Source organism: Mesoplodon bidens, assembly GCF_964165515.1.
Source record: "Mesoplodon bidens genome assembly, contig: HAP1_SCAFFOLD_159, whole genome shotgun sequence".
NCBI lineage: Eukaryota > Metazoa > Chordata > Mammalia > Artiodactyla > Ziphiidae > Mesoplodon > Mesoplodon bidens.
The window spans coordinates 550595-572831 of record NW_027672558.1 but is presented as its reverse complement, the minus strand read 5'-3'; the positions used below and the strand labels follow the sequence as shown (position 1 = coordinate 572831).

The 22237-nt window shown below is 37.1% G+C and overlaps 1 protein-coding gene across 4 annotated transcripts in view; it reads right to left on the bottom strand.

Annotated features, from left to right (window-relative positions):
* Positions 1-4035: 4035 nt before the first annotated feature.
* The window catches only part of TMLHE (trimethyllysine hydroxylase, epsilon), a 61777-nt gene continuing 43575 nt past the window's right edge, over positions 4036-22237 (bottom strand). For 3 of the 4 annotated variants that reach the window (XM_081259306.1, XM_081259309.1, XM_081259308.1), the window contains 2 exons: positions 7424-7562; positions 4036-6737 (listed from right to left, as the gene is read on the bottom strand). In XM_081259306.1, coding sequence (XP_081115432.1) covers positions 6606-6737; positions 7424-7562 — 271 coding nt within the window. In that variant the 3' untranslated portion in view covers positions 4036-6605. The remainder of the gene's footprint in view (positions 6738-7423; positions 7563-22237) is intronic. The other variant, XM_081259307.1, reaches the window with a different exon arrangement.

Genomic DNA, 22237 nt, shown 5'->3' with positions numbered 1-22237 from the left:
ATCGACAACCCACAAAGTTTCTTTTCTCCAGTTCCCCACGATAAGTAAAATCAGAATAAGTTTGCATTTACAAGGAGTATTAATTTTACTGTCCATCCCTCAGGGCAATGTCAGATCCCTTGTTCTTTGTTGTGAGTTGTGATATATATATATATATATATATATATATATATATATATATATATATATATGAAATGTCTGCCATAAGGAGGGAGACTAAACTCTGTGGAAATTCTATGGGAAGTCAGGATATTACTTCTTAAGTGAGAGCAAGTTGTTGCACCTCACACTACTTATGATTAAGAAAGAGGCACAATAATTGGTGTGTCTCTTTGGATTTTGAAGACTGTGTACATTGATTTTGTATCCTGCTACTTTACCAAATTCATTGATTAGCTCTAGTAGCTTTCTGGTGGCACCTTTAGGATTCTCTATGTATAGTATTATGCCATCTGCCAACAGTGACACTTTTACTTCTTCTTTTGCGATTTGGATTCATTTCTTTTTCCAGAATCCTCTAATCTCTCCCTCTTCTCTGACTAGCTCCTTTCCCTTCAGTAAGAAACATACTCAGGTCCACTCTCCCTTTCTGAAAATAAATATCCTCAACTGGATGGGTCTCCTCCTTCTCATCTTCCTCACAATGTCAAACTATGTGCTTCACTGTACAGTAATCCAGCTGGGCCCTTTTTGGGGACACTTCAGTATCAATATCCTTAGATATTTTTCTCTTTCGTTGGTCAGATGGCCCACAGAATACTCCTTCAGCTGCCAGAATTTTAGGGTCAGAGTGGGAGAAGACTGAGGGATTATAGCTTTCAGGGTGCATACCTCCACTTAAGCCCTCTGTTTTCAATATGAGACTCCAACTGTTGGCTATGTTTGGGAACTCTCAGTCCAGATTGTCTCTGCTTTACCCTCTCCAGAGAATAACACTTCAGCCTTCTGTCAGGGCAGGGAAGGGCCGGACACTCAGTGCAGGCAGGCATCGACTACAGAAAGGGATTTTGAAAAGAATCTACTTCTTACTTTTCAAAAACCCTCATTAGTTTGGTACCCACTCCCCCTTCACCTCCCCTTCCAGAGTTACCTGTTTCAACCTTTGAAGATTCTGGTGAGGAGCGAAGGGGGGTTAGTAAATCAGGTTGTTTTCTGGCTTTTCCCACTAAGGGCTTAGAATTCCTAGTTTGTGGACTTCTTAGTTGTCTCTTTTCCTGCTCTCCTAATCTTTTCAAATATCGTTTTATCATAGTTTCAGTGGGATTTTGGAAGGTGGTGAAGTTAGATGTGGAAGTATCATTGTAGGCATGGATGTCTCCCTGCCTGCCTCATTCACCCTACACATCTTTGTTATCAAGCCACACTCCCTAAAACACTCCAGACTCAGCTTTTCTCATCAGGCTCTCTGATCTCTTCTCTGGCCTTTCTGCTCTTTCAGCTCTCAGCCCTTGGACAACCTACCCCAAACCAACTTCCTATCCATAAAGGCCATGCTTGATGTTCAGATGTCTTGCCAGTAGTTCTGCAATTCACGACCTGTCTACTCTCTCTGACCCTTAGCATTCCACATACTTTTCTAGCTCTGACTCCCATAACTTTGCTCTTTCTAAGTAGAATGCTGATTTCTATCAAACTCACAGGCTAACCCTGGTCTCTGCTATTTGTTCAAATAATGATATCGGTGACAATGATAAACTACTAAGTACTGAGTGTTTATTATGCGCTGCTCACTATGGTAGACACTTTATACATGTGACCTCATTTCATTCTTTACCACACGTTTATCAGATAGATGTCATTCTTTACCCCACTTTGCAGGTTAAGAAACAGAGGCTCAAGGAGAGAAAGTGGCTTCCTAAAATTCGCCAGGCTAGTAAGAGACAGAGGTGGAATTCAAGCCAAGGTTTGTTCAAGTCCATGCTCTTCCTACAACAATATGCTGCCTCAGTCAAGGTATCAGAGAGGGAGTTAGAAAGCAGAAGGTGAGAGGACACTGAGTACCTGAATTGGAGGGAGTTAACCACCATCAGTGGGGCAAAGGGTAGACCATAGATAATGATGGGGCTAATAGAGAAAAGCCTTCACTGACTTCAAAGGTTTGCATAGCATTGACCCTTGTGATCTTCACTTGTGCACACGATAAATTACCATGCTTATCCACCCACATAGAAAGTAAGTTAGAACACCACTATTAATCAATATAATACACACATACATGGCTTAAGACAATGTATCACAATTGTAAGAGATGTTTGATTAGTTTTTTCGAGAAAGGAAGCTTGGATTCCGTTAATCAAGCTAAGACTTTATACTGTTTAATAGTCTGGCACAAAACCAGACATGATAGCGATAAGCCTGATCCATCAAGAAAGTGTGCAGTCATATTTTGCAAACTCAATTTAGGGAATCAGGGAAGAATAATATCAATATGGAAAAGATTTCTGTTCAAGATGTTACAGTAAGTTCATGCTGTGGCTAGCCTTGTGCTCCAAACACACAGCAATGATGGCAAAATATAAAAAGGTAAAATAAAAAAGGAATGGTCAACATACACACAAATAGGATAATTGTCTCTGTGCTGAAGCAGCAGGTTTTTGCTGCACTGGAAGCAAACAATGGTGTCTAAAAGTTAAGCTCCTGCAGTATATAATGGTCCAAAAGGACTATGAGCAAGATGGAAGCTCACTGCTTAAAGCCAAGAACCAGGATGGAATTATCCACAAACCCACCAACTCCTGAATGTAAATCAGGAAAAAAAAGAGCTACTACCAAGTCTCCCAGCATCTTTGGTTCTGGTGAGCTGCAATCTTGAAGAGGTGAGGACACAGACACAGGGCTGACCTCACAACTAGGAGCTGAGCCAAGCCATCAGCTGGCTCTGTGAGTGGATCTCCAATATGCCCAAGAGCTGGGGCAGTGATGTGAATAGGTCCTGTAAGGTGCTTTTTTTTTTTTTTTTTTTTTTTTGCTGTACGCGGGACTCTCACTGTTGCGGCCTCTCCCGTTGCGGAGCACAGGCTCTGGACGCGCAGGCTCAGCAGCCATGGCTCACGGGCCCAGCTGCTCCGTGGCAGGTGGGATCTTCCCGGACCGGGGCATGAACCCGTGTCCCCTGCATCGGCAGGCGGACTCTCAACCACTGAGCCACCAGGGAAGCCCTATAAGGTGCTTTTGATCTTAACAACTGACTGGTATTTTGCAAGATTGTGGTAAGAAGGAAATATGCTGAATAGGTTGATTGATTTCCTTCTATCATCAAGGTTCCACCTTTGAAAGAGGCAAAATTAGAGAAAGTGAAGAACAGTTTTTAGAAAGTTGAGGGGGGCGGTGTTTGTGGATGTTTGCAGAGTATTTGAAAAACAAATGTAGATATTCTCATGGTTCTTTTAAGATTTTTTGGGAAAGACTGTGAAAGTGGAGATGATTATCCATGATTGGTCAGCTAGACTGTGTAAGTATGGGAAAGGGGGGTAGGAATTAACATTTATTGAGCAATATGGCAAATTAAAGCACTGTCTCTGTGGCCAGACTGTGAAGGTTCTAATCCAAACTCTGACACTTATTTAGCTATGTGATCTTGGGTAAGCCACTTAATCTCTCATTGTCTGTATTTGTTTATTTCTAAAATGGGGATAGGGTTGCTGTGGGGATTAAAAGAACTTAGAACTGTGTCTGGCACATAGCAAGCACTATGTAAGAGTTAGCTATTATTATTGTCATTATTATGTGATGCAAACATCTTAGTTAATAATCAGAAATTTGTCACAAAACCCTGTAAGGTAGGTATTATCCTTACTGTACCCATATAAGAAAACTGAAGTGATGAGAGGCCAAACAAAATTACAGAATGGCACAGCCTTTAGATGCTACTTAATCCAAGGCCTTCATTTTAAACTGAAGAAGAGAAAACTGAAGAGCAAAATGCAGCTAGCTGCAAGAAGGTAGGACCAACAGTCATGATTTGCGTGGAACTTTCCCAGTTTTAAAACTGTAAGTTCCGCAGCCCAGGAAACCCCTCTCAGTTTGCGCACACTTGAATGCTTTGTCTCTCTAGATGAAGGTGAACAAAATTCAGCGCCAGTTAACTGCCAAACACAAAAAGGCATACAGAGAATGTGATATTTTCTGGTGAGTTTGTTTGAAAAGAATTCATTAATTTATTCTCATTACAACAAATCCGTATTATGATATGATTATGTTAGGTGCTATAACACCATATTAGGTGCTGTGCTCTTGACTCTCTACTGATCCCATCCCACTATAGCAAAAGGTAAAAGTGACTCTTCAGTGAGATTGGTTAACACACACCCATGCTTACATTTTCAGGGGCACCAGAAAGAGATGTGAAAAAGAAATCTCTCACGTAGAAAGTTGTCAGTGGCCATGATCAACACTCAAATAATTCCTTTTCCTCTTTCTTCCTCCGAGGAGAGTACATTGTAGAAAAGTATTGATTGAAAATTTAGGAACATGAGGATGAAATAATTAATGAATCAAGGTCCCAGGGAAGAGAGAAGGTAAAGGGAGTCCTTCAGTAAGGGAGAAGATTGATCTGTGTCCTTATCTCTCCAGGGCCATGAATATGTTCTTTCCTTGTCATAAAGCAAGGCTGACCTCAGTTATAGTGGAATTTTCAAGGCTAATTTAGGCAAAACTTCAAAAAAGGTAAATATCCTGATGAAGACTAAGGAATGGTAACATATTTTAAGCGTACATAATAGTACAGAGGAAAGGCAGTATGTTAAAATGTTGTTACTTTTCTATTCTAATTGCTAAAGGGTATACTCTTTAAGACGTGAACTTAATTATCAATCCTTTGACCTAAGAGGAAAACACATTTCATGGAAGACCCCGAAAGATTCCTATATAGTACAATTAAAATGCAGAAATATTTGAGAACATATTTTGGAGCACTGGATGGGTCAATAAAATAATGTATAAAGTATTAAATGTGAACTAGGAACTTCCTGAAAACATCAGATTACGCTCTATTCTCTGTCAGAATACTGACTTTTCTTTGATTTGTGACTCCTAGCCTCACTAATAATGCTTTTTTCCTCTTGTGCACATCCTAGCCTGGACTGTCTTTCATCATTTTATAGCAGTCAATGTGGTTATTGTACAGCTTCGCTTTCAATGAAAGCCAAGGGAAAATAAACCTCACACCTATCTCTCTGTCTTTATCTCTGTCTCTCTTTCCCTCTCTCTCTCTCCACATATAAAGGAAAGCCATTAAAAAAATAAAAGAAACAAGGTATTATACTTAACCCAGTCAAATCTTGGCAATTAACATGTATAATATTTTAAGATAGGGGAAAAAAAAGGAAAAAAAAAAGATTAGCAGAAATGGAGGAAAACAGATTGTATCCTAAATTCCATCAAAAGCCAAAATGCAAGTTTGGATAGTAATCTCCAGTTCTTTGGAGGCACATTATCGATTGTGATGAATTCCCTGAACAATCTTAGAGACTAACCCTCTGTACCCTCTGTTGTGTTTTGTGTGTATGCACACATGCACGTGCATGTGTGTGTGAATTACTATATGGAACCTCAGAAACGTCTAAAAACTTTCTGCAATTCTCTCTCACAGAATTACCAAACTGATGGGTTTGTTTCACAGGAGCTATTGTGACTTCTTAGTTTTATTCCTCAAGAGATGACTTAGATAGAGATAACTCTTCTCACAAGATAAAACACTCTGTATTCAGTTCCCACCTTATCACTGAGCTTGTAATATGAAGCAATTCCTACAATATCTATAGCTCTAGGAGACCACAGAGAAAAATTTAGGGTTCCAGTTAAACTCTTTAATCCATAGGCCTATGTAAAGGACTGTCCCAAGGTATCCTGTAGCACACTGGTTCTCAAAGTGTGGTCTAAAGACACCTTTAGAGCAGTCCATGAGATCCATTTAGTGGGTTTGTGTACTGAAAACAATTTTTAATAACATTAAGATGATATTGCCTTTTTCACTCGAATTATCCGATGAATGTACAGAAGACTTTTCCAGAAGCTACATGACATGTGGTGATGTCATCTCTCTGATAGCTGATGGATGTGTGCTTTTTTGTCCTTAAATTTTAAACATTTCTAAGTTTTAATATCTAATACAATTAGTAGCGATAGATACGACGCATATCCAAGCACTCTTTGGGGTCCTCAATAACTTTTAAGAGTGATTAGGTGTCTTAAGACCAAAAATGTTGCAAATCTCTGCCCTATTAAGACTTTGTTATTCCTAGAATGCATTTCTTTTTAACAGATCCTGTTGAAACAAATTTTTACCTAGTGACTATTATTGTTTCTCTATCAATGTGGTGATTATATTTCTGAAGCAGATTGACCACAATTACATCAAAAGGTCCAAAAACCAAATGAGTCCATGTTATAACTTGGGGAAGAAAGCTACCATACTAGATGGCTGACACTGGCTATCTCAGAAGCCTCTCTCCAAGGTTTTCCCTATTAGAGAAAGGGGAGGTTTTTGTTTTGCGTGATGAGGTAAGGAGACAATTTGAAGTCAGTATTGACACAATAGTATTCTGCTGATATGAATTCTGGTAGCCAGGTTGTCAGGTGTGTTCATAATACCAGTGCTGCCCATTTTAAGCCTGAAGACCCAAGAGACGAGCAGTGTTTAATACATCATCCCTTGTTAAATAGCAGCCACAGAGTTGTCGGTAGCCAGTGAAGGATTCCCTGCCATGTAGGACACGCCAGTTGTCTATAAATAGGACCTGTGAATGGGAAAAAAAGAGAGAAAAAAACACTCAGAACAAGGGCAGACCAAAGGAACCCTAAATCAGAAGAGATCATTTAAAATAAAAGCTTCAGGTTGTTCTCTGGTTACATTCAATGAGGTGTTTTTCCCTTGAGATTAAACAAACATTTGGAAACTAGGATGTACATAGCTCTGTAGTAGGCTAAATGGAAGTAACAAAGGTAACAGCAGGTTACAGGCCCTGAACTTTGAGGAGCTTTTATTCCTTGATTAATTATTCTCTTATCAAAGCAAACCAGATCATTGGTTTCATTTTTTTCCTTCTCTTTAATTGTTATTATATGTGTTATCAAAGAGTTAAGCTATTTCATTATGTCTTATGCTAAGCTAGAGATATTCTTTATCCAGAGTAAATATCAAGAGCAAAAAAAAAAAAAAAAAGGAATCATAAAGCCAGAAGGACCCTTAGCCCATAGGGACTATCTAGTTCAACCCCCTCATCATACAAATAGAGTCACTGAGTCAGTGGGGAGAGCCTGCTTCTAGGTCATTTAGTGAGTGAGTGGTAGGACCAGGGCCAACACCCAGGACTCTTTTCTCTTTTTCCTTTGCAAGATTTTGACTCACATATTCAATAAGTACTCATTCTTCACTGCTTCAGTATAACAAGCTTACTTGACATCTTTCGAGTTTGGCACCCACCCTGCCAGGCTTTAATTTGACCCAAAACTCATTCTCAGGTTTCCTCAACTCTATTGTTAGAGTCCGGTGTGCTGTATACCAACGATGGACAACATCATAAGGTACGGTATTGATGACAGCCCGGTCATAGTTGTTGTACCTAAGGTGAAATTGTGAGAAAGAAAGATCTCCTCAAACACATGTTAAAGACATCTGTTGCTTATTTAGCAATTTCATATAAGCTTTCCCTATACTTATTACTTGTCCCATGATGAGGTAACAATAATAATGTTCTCTCATGACTATAGGATTTTAGAGAAGAGCTCCACAGCCTGCTGACCATATTTTGTTTTCTTTCGGAAAATCTGAGGATAGGGGATAGAAGAAAGTTTCAGCTGGTTTCTACCATCTTAGAATATTATGTTTTATCTAAAGAACATTCCCTTGGCCAAATTTCATAGAAACATTGGGGAAAGATCTGAGCTTTCTCCTCACCAAGCTGAGGTTGGCAAGAGTTTGTACTAACAAAGCTTTCTTTTTAATAGGATGACTTACAACTTTTCAGGTGTTTTCCTTCATGGGAGAAATCCTAGCTACAGCCTAGTAGAGAGTTTACCCAGGAATCTTCATTGATTCATTCATTCAACCCTAACATTTACATGAGCACTTGCTATGTGCTAGGTGGTGTGTCAGGCATTAAAGATATAATGGTGAACACAGCAGACATGATCCCAGCCTCTGGGGATTTTACATTCTATTGAGAAAGATAGATGATGAACAAGTAACAAATATATAACTAGTTACAGATGTTATGTAGAAAAAAATAGTGTTAAATGAAAAAAAAATATTGGGAAGTCTATTTCAGAAGGATTGTTGAGAGAAGGACTTTTTGTCTTTTTTTAAAGAAGTGACATTTGAGCTGGTACTTGTATGATAAGAAACCAGCAATGTGACAAGCTGAGAGAAGCGTGTTCCAGGCAGAGAACAGCAAGTACAAAGTCTTAGGGTGGAAAGTAGTTTTATGTTTGCAGACAAGTGAGAAGGCCATGTGGCTGGAGCTGAGTAACCACGGGGAATAATGGTAAGAAAGGGAAGTGGAGGAGGGTAGCCATGGGCCAGATCATGTATAGCTCTGTAGGCTATGGTAAGGACTTTGGATTTTATTCTAAGTACTGTGGGAAGCCACTGAAAAAGCTTTGCTAAGGTATTGGATTTCTTTTTTACCTAAGGCAAATTAATTATTTTACTGAAGTACACTATATATACAGAAAAGTACACAAATCATAAGCTTGATGAATTTTCATGATGTGAACACATCCATTTCACTAGCACCCAGGTCAATACATAGATAATTACCTGAACCCCAGAACATTCCCTGTCCCCCTTTCCCATATTGTCTCTCCCCTCACCCAAGGATAACTACCATCATGACTTCTGTCAGCAGAGATTAGTTTTGCTTATTTATAAAACTTTACATAAATGGAATACTACAGTATGTACTCTTTTGTGCCTGGCTTCTTTCATTTAACCTTATATTTAGGAGATTTATCATCATTGTGCTATATGGCAATAGTTCATTCATCCTTCATGTTGAATAGAATTTTATTGTGGGACTATACCACCACAATTTATTCATCCATTCTGTTGATGGACATTTGAGTCATTTCTGGTTTGTAACTATTACAAATAGTGCTGGAGGTTCTGGTCCATGATGGAAATATAGGAGGCTCCTGAACTCACCTCCTCCCATGGACACAGCAAATCTACAGGTACACAGGGAACAATTCTCTATGAAGAAATCTAGAAACTAACTGAGCAACTCCTACACATTGGGTAAATGAGAATGTATAAGAAGGGATGAGAAAATCTTGCCATGGCCCTACCCCTGATTCAGTGACATATAAACATATAATCATGTAGAAACTCACAACTCCCAGCTTCTCCCTGAGGATTGAAGGGTTGGAACCCAACATCTAGTGTCCCAACTTTTAAGACTTCCACCTGAGGGATGGGTCCCCAAAACACATAGCTTTGAAAGACAATGGGGCTTGCAATCATGAGACCAAACAGACTATACCAAACAAAGAAACACTTCGTAATAGGTTTGTGAGGACTTATTGTGGCTATCCCCCCCACCAGGCCTACCACAGAGACAGCAGACATAAACACTCATATCCCAAACTTTCCCTAAAAGAGGTCTATTTGAATACCTTAAAAGCTGCTGCCTGAGGGTCAGGCTTCTAATTTAGCACACATCTATGGACAGACTGTGATCCTCCCTGGAGATGGGAAAGGCCAGTGGGCACCATCTTCACATTCTTCCTCTGGCCCACTCCAGGTCAACAGTGTCTCTCTGGAATGAGCTTGTATACATGTTTGGTAACCTGGTTTTTGTGACTGCTGCACAGGGGACACCCCCTTTGATCACATGGCTCTGGTAGCCAGTGGGGTTTGAGTTACAGAATCCACAGGACTGTAGCAAACAAAGAAACACTTCTTAACTGGCTATCTCTTCATGGCTTAGTGCAAAGAGCCCAAGCAGAAGCCCTCAGCTCCCAGTCTTTCCCTGAAAGAGGTCTACTTGTATACTTTAAAAACTGCTGTCTGAGGCTTCCAATCAGCCTGCATCTGGGCTGACTGAGATCCTTCCCTTTGGGACACTGACAGGTCTTGACATACCCTCGACTACTGCGAGCCACTGAGAACAAAGAAGTCACCTTAGACGATCACAAAGGTTTGAGAGACAATCAAGAGGTAGAGCTGGGCTGAACAATAAGGTTCATCTCCTACATGAGACCACTCTGTCAAAACTGAGAGAAGTGTGAAAAACCACAGAGAATCAAGGAAAATGAAGAAACAGAGGAATATGTTATAAACAAAAGAACAGATAAAACTCCAGAAACAGACCTTAATGAAACTGAGATTAAATGATTTATCTGATAAAGAGTTCAAAATAATGGTCAAAAGATTCACACCAGGTTAAGAGAACAATGCATGACAAAGTGAGAATTTAAACAAAAAGACAGAAAATATTTTTTAAAAATGTACCAAACAGAAAGCACAGAGTTGAACTCTGGGCCATTTGGGTTCACAGTTAATAGCTGGGTGTTAAGTGACCTTTAACAGATTCTGATTTTAATAACAAAATTTGATATACTTACATATTTCATTTAGTGTAGGATGTCAATGTTTACAAAACAGACATATTGTATGTAGTATTACAAATATGCTGCCTATTAAACTGTTACTTTCTCAACAACAACAAAAAAGAAAGCGCAGAGTTGAAAAATATAGTAACTGAACTGAAAAGGTCAATAGATGGATTAAATAGCAGAATAGATAAAGTGGAAGAAAGGAACAGTGAACTCCAAGACAGGAAACTGGAATTATCAATCAGAGGAGAAAAAAAAAAGAATGAAAAAGAGTGAAGATAGCTTTAGGGAATTATGGGACTCAATCAAGCAGACCAATATTTGCATTATAGGGGTCCCAGAATGAGAAGAGAGAAAGGGTCAGAAAGCTTATTAAAAAAAAAATAATAATGGCTGAAATCTTCCCTAATCTAGAGAAAGAAACAGACATCCAAATCTAGGAATCCCAGGGATTACCAAGAAGATAAATCCAGAGACCTGCACTGAGACACAATATAATTAAAATGCCAAAAGTTAAAAACAAAGAGAGAATCTTAAAAGAAGTAAGAGAAAAACAACTTGTTACATACAAGGGAACCCTCATAAAACTATCAGCAGATTTTTCATCAGAAACTTTTCAGGCCAGAAGGGAGTGACACGACATACTCAAAGTGCTGAAAAAAAAATCCTCCAATCAAGAATACTCTACCCAGCAAAACTGTCAGCTAGAATTGAAGGAGAGATAAAGAGTTTTCCAGACATGCAAAAGTTAAAGGAGTTCATCACTACTAGACTGGTCTTACAAAAAATGTTAAAGGGACTTCTACAATATAAGCTGAGAAGAAAAGGTGCTAATTAGGAACAACAAAACATATGAAAGTATAAATCTCACTGGTAAAGGTAAATACATAATTAAATTCAGAATACTCTAATGTTGTAATGGTGGTGGGTAATCACTTATAAATTCAGTATGAAGGTTAAAAGACAAAAGTAGTAAAAAGGACTATAACTACAATAATTTGTTAATGGTTACACAAGGTAAAAAGATGTAAACTGTGATGTCAAAAACATAAGACACAGGGGAGAAAGTAAAAATACAGAGCTTTAGTATGTGTTTGAACTTAAGTGTTAGCTTAAAATAGACTGTTATAAATATAAGATGTTTTAGATAAACCTCATGGTAACCACAAAGGAAAACCTATAATAGATACATGAGACAAGGGAAAATAAATCTAAGCATAACACCTACAGAAAGTCATCAAACAACAAAGGAAGAGACAAAGAGAAGAAGAAAGGAACAAAGGATTACAAAATAGCCAGAAAACAAATAACAAAATGGCAATAATAAGACCGTATCTATGACTAATTATTTTATTAATATATATATATATATATATATATATTTATTTTATTTTTGGCTGTGTTGGATCTTAGTTGCGGCATGTGGGATCTTTGTTGTGGCAGACGGGATCTTTTGCTGCAGTGTGCGGGCTTCTCTCTAGTTGTGGTGTGCGGGTTTTCTCTCTCTAGTTGTGGTGCATAGGCTCCAGAGAGCGTGGACTCTGTAGTTGTGGCATGTGGGCATTTACTTGCCCCGTGGCATGTGGAATCTTAGTTCCCTGACCAGGGATTGAACCAGTGTCCCCTGCATTGGAAGGTGGATTTTTTACCAGTGGACCACCAGGGAAGTCCCTATCACTAATTACTTTAAATGAAATGGACTAAATTTTCCAATCAAAAGACATAGAGTGGCTGGAATGGATTGAAAAATAAGACCCATCTATATTGCTGCCTACAAGATACTCATTTCAGCTTCAAGGACACACACAGACTGAAAGTAAAGGGATGAAAAAAGATGTTCCATGCAAATGGAAACCAAAAGAAAACAAAGGTAGATAAACTTATATCAGACAAAATAGACTTTAAGCCAAAGACTAATTAGAGACAAAGAAGATTATAATTAAATGATAATGAGGTCAATCCAAAAAGAGGATATAAGATTTGTAAATATTTATGCACTGAATTTAATAGCACCTAAATACATAAAGCAAACATTAACAGACATAAAATGAGAAATTGACAATAACATAATAACAGTAGGGAAGTTTATCATCACCATACTTACTTCAATGGACAGATCATCCAGACAGAAAATCAATAAGGAAACAGTGGCCTTAAATGATACATTAGACCAAATGGACTTTATATATATATATATAACATTCCATCCAAAAGCAGCATAATACACATTTTTTCCAAGTGCATATGGAACATTTTCCAAGACAGATCACATGCTAGGCCACAAAACAGGTCTCAACAAATTTAAGAGGATAGAAATTATATCAAACTACTTTTCCCAATTACAATGGTATGAATCTAGAAATCAATTACAAGGAGAAAACTAGAAAGTTCACAAATATGTGAAGATTAAACAACATGTTACTGAACAACCAATGGGTCAAAGAAGAAATCAAAAGAGAAATAAAAAATATCTTAAGACAAATGAAAATGGAAATATAACACACCAAAACTTATGGGATGCAGCAAAAGCAGCTCTAAGAGGGAAGTTCATGGCAATAAACACCTACAGTAAGAAATAAGAAAGATCTCAAATAAACAATGTAACATTACATCTCATGGAATAAAGCCCAAAGTTAGTAGAAGGAAGAAAATAACAAAGATCAGAGCAGAAATAAATGAAATAGAGATGAATAAGACAACAGAAAAGATCAATGAAACTAAAAGCTGTTTTTTTTTAAAGCAGATACACAAAATAGACAAGACCTATAACTAGATTTACCAAGAAAAAAGAGGACTCAAATAAAATTATAAATGAAAGGGGAGATATTACAACTGATAGCACAGAAATACAAATGACAATAAGAGACTACAATGAATAATTATACATCAACAACTTGGGCAACCTAGAAGAAATGGATAAAAATTCCTAGAAACATACAACCAACCAAGACTGAATCATGAAGAAATAGAAAATCTGAACAGACCAATTACTAGTAAGGAGATTAAATCAGTAATAAAAAACCTCCCAACAAAGAAAAGTCTATGACCTGATGGCTTCACTGGTGAATTCCACCAAATATTTAAAGACAAATTAATACCAGTCCTCAAAATCTTCCAAAAATTTGAAGAGGAGGAACACTTCCAAACTCATTTAATGAGGCCATCATTACCCTGATACCAAAACCAATAAGGACACTACAAGAAAATAAAACTATAGGCCAATATAATGGATGAATATAGAAGCAAATATCTACAAAATATATTAGCAAAGCAAATTCAACAGTCCATTAAAAAGATCATACACCATGATCAAATGGGATTCATTCCAGGGATGCAAGAATGGTTCAACATCTATAAATTAATATGATATACCATATTAACAAAATGAAGGCTAAAAATCATGATCATCTCGATAAATGCAGAAAAAGCATTTGACAAAATCCAACATCCATTCATGATAATAACTCTTAACAAAGTGAGTATAGAGGGAATATACCTAGACATAATAAAGGCCAGATATGACAAACCTACAACCAACATCATACTCAACTCTGGAAAGCTGAAAGCATTTCCTCTAAGATCGGGAACAAGACAAGGATGCCCACTCTCACCACTTTCATTTAACATAGTACTAGAAGTCCTAGGCACAGAAATCAGACAAGAAAAAGAAATAAGAGGAATGCAAATTGAAAAGGAAGAAGTAAAGCTGTCTATATTTCCAGACTATGTGATATTATATATAGAAACTCTAAAGACTACACCAAAAAACTGTTAGAATTAATAAACAAATTAAACTGCAAAATATAAAATCAACATGCAGAAATCAGTTTCATTTCTATGCCCTAACAACAAACTATCAGAAAGGGAAATTAAGATAACAATCCCATTTACAATTGTATCAGAAAGAATAAAATATCTAGGAATAAATCTAACCAAGGAGGTGAAAGATCTGTATACTGAAGCCTATAAGACATTGATGAAAGAAATTGAAGATGACACAAATAAATGGAAAGATATTCCATGCTTATGGAATAAATTGTTAACATGTTCATAATACCCAAAGCAATCTACAGATCCAATGTAATCCCTATCAGGATTCCAATGGCATTTTCCAGAAAAATAGAAAAAGCAATTTTAAAATTTGTGTGGAACTACAAAAGACGCAGAATAGCGAAAACATCTTGAGAAAGAGGAACAAAGCTGGAGGCATCAAACTTTCTGATTTCAAACTATATTACAAAGCAATCATATCAAAACAGTATGGTACTCACATAAAACCACACACATAGACCCATGGAACAGAATTGAGAGTCCAGAAATAAGCCCATGCATATAATGGTCAACTAATATTTGACAAGGGAAGCAAGAATCCTCAATGCGGAAAGAAGTTTCTTCAATAAATGGTGTTGGGAAAGCTGGACAGCCACATGCAAAACAACTGAACTGGTCTCCTATCTTACACCATACATAAATATCAATTCCGAATGGATTAAAGACTTGAATGTAAGACCTGACACCATAAAACTCCTATAAGAAAATATAGGGTGTATGCTCCTTCACATTGGTTTTGGTGATGATTTTTTGTTTTGACAAATAAAGCAAAGGTGACAAAATAAAAAATAAAGAAATGAGACTACCTCAAACTAAAAAACTTCCCCACAGCACAGGAAATCATCAACAAAATGAAAATGCCACTTACAGAATAGGAGAAAATATTTGCAAATCATATATCTGATAAGGGGTTAATATGCAAAATATATATAGAACTCATACAACTCGATGGCAAAAAACACCAAAAAACAAACCCTTAAAAAGTGGGAAGAGGACTTGAATAGACATTTTTTCCAAAGACATATAAACGGACAACAGGTACATGAAAATGTGCTCAACATCAGTAATCATAGTAATCATCAGAGAAATGCAAATCATAACCACAATGAGATATATCCTCACACCTATCAGAATGGCTATTATCAAAAAGACAAGAGATAACAATTGTTGGTGAGGATGTGGAAAAAAGGAAACCCTTGTACACTGTTGGTGGGAATGCAAATTGGTGTAGCTACTATCGAAAACAGTATGGAGGTCCCTCAAAAACTGAAGAATAGAACTACCATGTGATCCAGAAATTCCACTTTTGGTCATATATCTGAAGGAAGTGAAATCACTATCTCAAAGAGATATCTGCACCCCCATGTTAAATGTAGCATTATTTCTGATAGCCAAGACATGGAAATAACCTATGTAACCATGACAGATGAATGGATAAAGAAGATGTGGTAATACAGACACACAGACACACAGACACACAGACACACACACACACACACACACACACACACACTGGAATATTACTCAGCCATAAAAAGAATGAAATATTGCCATCTGTGACAACATGGATGGACCTTGAGGGTATTACGCTAAGTGAAATAAGTCAGACAGAGAAAGACAAATACTGTATGATTCCACTTATATGTGGAATAAAAAAACTGAGCTCATAGAAACTGAGAACAGATTGGTGGTTGCCAGAGATGGGGTTGTGGGGTGGGTGAAATGGGTGAAGATGCTCAAAAGGTACAAACTCCCAGTTAAAAGATAAGGCCTAATGTACACTATGGTGACTAATTAGTTAATAATACTGCATTGTATATTTGAAAGTTGCTAATAGAGTAGATCTTAAAAGTTCTCATCACAAGAAATATAAAAAACTGTAACTAAGTGGTAATAGACGTTAACTATTGTGGTAATCATTTCACAACATGTACATATATCAATCAACACATTATGCTATATACCTTAATCTAATACCAATGCTTTATGTCAATTATAGTTCAATAAAACTGGAAAAAGAAAACAAATAGTGCTGATATGAACATCCTATTACTTGTCTTTTGGTGAATATATATATATATCTTCATCTATGTTTGATATAATTTTAAGAATGGAATTGCTGGGTTATAGGGTATGTACATGCTCAGCTTTAATAGATACTGCCACAGCTATTCTTTTTTTTTTTTTTTTTTGCGATACGCGGGCCTCTCACTGGTGTGGCCTCTCCCGTTGCGGAGCACAGGCTCCGGACGCGCAGGCTCAGCGGCCATGGCTCATGGGCCCAGCTGCTCCACGGCATGTGGGATCTTCCCGGACCGGGGCACGAACCCGTGTCCCCCACATCGGCAGGCGGACTCTCAGCCACTGCGCCACCAGGAAAGCCCCAAAGCTATTCTTTCAAAAGAGAAAAAAAACATTTAATGGTACCTTTTTTGGACATCATACAGTATTCATTAGTGTTAGATAGTACATGGCACAATCTGAGCCAATACCCTTAGTTTTCTCACATACAAAAATGAGCATAACAACATCTGCTTAGCTGACCTCATAGAGCTATTGTGAAAATCAAATGAAAGAATGCATATAATAGTCCTTCATCCCAGGCTTCAAGGAGCCATGCACACAGGGAAAAATGGGTGAGGAAGCATAGTTTTCACCAGGGTCTTGACACTCACTGTCACTTCCAGAAGCCCTCAGTGCTGTTTTAGGCACTTGATCAAATATTATTTCATTTAATCCTTTCATCACCCCAGAAGGGAAGGTGGTATTAGCCTCCTTTCACATGTGCAGCAACTGAAACTCAGGTTAAACCTGCCACAGAGTTTATAAATAGCAGAGTGGTTTTGAAATCAGGTCTCCATAATACTTTAACTCATTGTTTGTACCAGAGAGCAGAACAGTGATCTAATTCCTGTGTATGCTGGTTCATAAGGTCAACTTTTACACATCATAATTGTGATCTCTTGACTTCAAATAGAGATTTGAAGTTTATAAGTGTTTTCATATACACAATCTCATTGACCCTCTATCTGATAACCCTGTGAGGTAAGTAGCACAGCTATTAATTATTATCTTACTTTATAGATAAGGAACATAAAGATAAGATTTGTCCAAGGTCACATGAGATCTAGTATTCACTATTTATATTATATTAGATGATGTTGTTTTCTAAGGCTGATAGCAAGAAGCAGCAGGAAAAGTTTATTACAGATTAGTAAAATGGATTTGCAATTTTTTATATTTAGAATAAGATGACTTCTGGACTTTTGCACAAAGTGATGTCATTATATTATTGCATAATTTGTCTGTTTGTTTTTTTTTCCTGCTTTGATATGATGCAAGAAAGCCCTGGAAGTAGAGGAAAGAAAATAAAGCAGATACCTATCTGACAAGAATATCTAGGGAGTCCTAATGAAACTATTCCTCTTATTAGCGGACAGAAAATTAAAGATTTTCCAAGTACAGAGAGCTCAGTGATTGAATGGAAGATGCATTTGATGGGCACTGTACTTTGACAGATCACTGTTACAATCCCAGTTCAGATGTGTGACCTTAGAGAAACTATTTGATTACTTTGAGCCTCAATTTCCCCATCAGAAAACTGAGAATAATAATAACTTCCTTATATGCTTATCAGGATTATATGAAGTATTATATATTATGAACTAACACCGTGCTTGACACATAGGTGGTCAATAATGTTAGCTAAAATAAACACTAGTTAACTATCTCAAGCCACAAAAATGAGCCCTAGAAACCATGAAAGTCTTCACAGTAAGTTATACTCAGACTTGGAGGACAGGGTTAGACTAAGCTTTGAATAAGAACAGCTGAAGGATAGGTAAGTAGTTGTACCAAAATATTTGCATTTTAATACCTCTTGCTCTAAAATGTTTTAATAAGGTTTAAAATGTGAATAGGTATTGCACCTATTATAATGTCTCATTTATAGAAAAAGCTTACTTATATACAGAGCATGCCATATATATATAGCCGTGCCACGCAGCTTGCAGGATCTTACTTCCCCAACAAGGGATTGAACCCAGGCTGTGGCAGTGAAAGCATGGAGTTCTAACCACTGAACTGCCAGGGAATGCCTAAGCATGCTATATTTTTATTTTATTAAAAAATATTGAGCACTGTGTTCTGCTTCTGATAATGGCTAAGTAAACTCCTATTACATCAACCTGTTCCTCTCATAGGTGGCAATTTAAAACTCTGGACAAAATACAAAAACCAACTATCCAAAGGTACTGTACAGGCAGATATTGGAGGGGAGGAAAGAAAGAAACTGTACTGGGTGAGTTTCCCATTTTCATGGCATCTAGCCTGAGGGTATGCTACAGCCTTTACCATACAGGGCAGTTAAAACCCCAAAAGAAATCTCTCAGTCTTTCTGTCCTGAAGAACCAAACGACAGAGTTTGGGGGAATCCACTGCCACTAGAAGGTGAAGAGGAAATCCTGGAAAGGAGAGAATCAGCGAAGAGGAGCACAAAGCTTTATAAGCTCTACCCAAATATGTGGATTACCCCTAAATTTCACATGTGCAAGAGAAACTCCCAGCATTACATCCAAAGCTAAAATAACTGAAGTTTGAACTATCAAAGAACGAAGTTTGAAATCTGAGCACAATTAAATTGATTGCCTACTAAAAAAAAACCCAAATCAACATTCTTTAGAGAAATATAATCTAGAGTCCTAATAACATAATATTCACATTCTTCAGAATTCAATTCAATATTATTCAATGTAACAAGGACCAGGAATGCAACCTATTATCAAAGGAAAAAGACAATCAAATAAGATCAGCCATTATATATCTCAGATGTTGGAATTATCAGACATTTTTTTTTTTTTTGCGGTACATGGGCCTCTCACTGTTGTGGCCTCTCCCGTTGCGGAGCACAGGCTCCGGACGCGCAGGATCAGAGGTCATGGCTCACGGGCCCAGCCGCTCCATGGCATGCGGGACCTTCCCGGACCGGGGCACGAACCCGTGTCCCCTGCATTGGCAGGCAGACTCCCAACCAATGTGCCACCAGGGAGGCCCCAGACAACATTTTTAAAGCAGCTATTATCACTACATGCAATGAGGTAAAGAAAAATATGCTTGTAATGAAGGGATAGAAACTCTCAGCCAAAAAAAAAAAAAGAAACTATAAAAAAGAACCACATGTAAATTTTAGAACTGAATAATACAACATCTGAATTAAAACATTTACTACATGGACTTAACAACAGAATGATGCTGACAGATAAGAGTCTGTGAATTTGAAAACTGGCTAATTTCATTTGATCTATCTGAAGAAAAGATTTAAAAATTTTTTGAAAAGAAAATGAACAAAACATCAGGGACCTGTGGGGCAATATCAAAAAGTCTGACATGTGTGTAACTGGAGTTCCAGAAAAGAAGAGAGAAAAGGGGGCAGAAAAAATTTTTGAAGAAATAATGACCAAAATTTGGTGAAAGACATAAATTTACAGATTCAAGATGCTCAGAGAATTCCCATTTGGAAGAAAATAAAGAGAACCACACCTAGGAATATCACAGACAAATTGCTGCAAACCAAACGTAAAATCTTGAAAGCTCCCAGAAAAAATGTTTACATGGTGCATAAATTAAAGTATAATTCAAAACATGTATTAAAATAATCCATAAGAAGGTAGGTAAGGAGGAACAGAAAAAAAAAACAATCAGGCAAAAAGAAAACAAAAGATTAAAAATAATATATATTTGGTTGATTATCAATAAGGGTGCAAAGACCATTTAATAGGGGAAAGGATATAATCTCTTCAACAGTGTTGGGACAACTGAACACCCACAAGGTAAAGAACAACATTGGACCCTTAATTCACACCATAAACAAAAATTAACTAAAAAATGGGTCAGAGAGCTAAATGTAAGAGCTAAAACTATAAAACTCTTTGAATAGATCACAGGAGTAAATCTTCATGATGTTATTTTAGGCAAAGCCTTCTTAGATACAAGACAGAAAAACACAAGCAATGAAAAAATAGATAATTTGGATATCATCAAAATTTAAAACTCTAGCACAACCAAAGAACACAGGGGAGTAAAAAGACAAGCCACATGCTGGGAGAAAAATAATTGTAAATGACATATCCAATAAGGAACTTGTATCCAGAATATTTAAAGAACTCATAAAACTTACCAACAAGAATTCAAATGATTTGCATTTTCCTGATGACTAGTAATGTTGAACGGCATTTCCTGTGCCTACTGGCCATCTGTATGTCTTCTTTGGAAAAACGTCTACTCAGGTACTCTGATCATTTTTAAATTGAGTTGTTTTGTGATGTTAAGTCGTATGAGCTATTTATATATTTTGGATATTAACTCTTAACAGATGTATCATTTGCAAATACCTTCTCCCATTCAGTAGGCTGCCTTTTCATTTTATCGACAGCTTCCTTTGCTATGCAAAAGCTTTTTAGTTTAATGTAGTCCAATTTGTTTATTTTTGCTTTTGTTTCCCTTCCCTGAGGAGATATATCCAAAAAAATTGCTAAGACCAATGTCAAAGAGCATATTCCCTATGTTTTCTCCTAGAAGTTTTGTGGTTTCAGGTCATATATTTAAGTCTTTACTCCATTTTGAATTTATTTTTATATATGGTGTGAAAGAGTAGTCCAGTTTGATTCTTTTGCATGTAGCTGTCCAGTTTTCCCAACACCATTTATTGAAAAGGCTGTCTTTTCCCTATTGTATATTATGCATCCTTTGTCATAGATTAATTGACCATAAGTGCATGGGTTTATTTCTGGGCTCTCTATTATGTTCCATGGGTCTATTTGTGTGTTTTCATGACAGTACCATACTGTTTTGATTATTGTAGCTTTGTAGTACAGTTTGAAATCAAGGAGCGTGACACCTCCAGCTTTGTTGTTCTTTCTCAAAATTGTTTTGGCTGTTCAGGGTCTTTTGTGTTTCTATACAAATTGTATAATTATAGTTCTAGTTCTGTGAAAAATGTCATTGGTATTTTGATAGGGATTGCATTGAATCTTTAGATTGCCTTGGGTAGTATGGACATTTTAACAATATTAATTCTTCTAAGCCATGAGCATGGTATATCTTTCTATCAATTTGTATTATCTTCAATTTCTTTCATCAGTGTCTTGTAGTTTTCTGGGTACATGTCTTTTACCTCCTTGGTTAGATTTATTGTTAGGTATTTTATTCTTTTTGATGCAATTATAAATGGGATTGCTTTCTTAATTTCTCTTTTTGATTGTTCATTGTTAGTGTATAGAAACATAGAGATCACTTCACACTTATCAGAATGGCTATTTTCAAAAAGATAACAAAAACAAGTGTTGGAGAGAATGTGGAAAAAAGGCAACCCCCGTGCACTGTTGGTGGCAATGTAAATTGGTGCAGTCACTATGGAAGACAGTAGAAAATTTCCTCAAAAAATTAAAAATAGAACTACCATATGATCCAGCAATTCTACTCCTGGGTATGTATATGAAGAAAACAAAAACACTAAATTGAAAAGATATGTGCACCCCTATGTTCACTGCAGCATTGTTTACAGTAGCCATGATATGAAAGCAACTTAGGCTCCATCAATAGGTGAATGGATAAAGAAGATGTCACACACACACACACACACACACACACACACACACACACACACACACACACACACTGGAATATTCCTCAGCCATAAAAAAGAATGAAGATCTTGCCATGTGTGACAACATGGATGGACCTAGAGGGCATTGTCCCAAGTGAAATAAATCAGACAGAGAAAGACAAATACCATATGATAGCACTTACATGTGGAATTTTAAAATAAAACAAATGAACAAGCAAAACAAAAGAG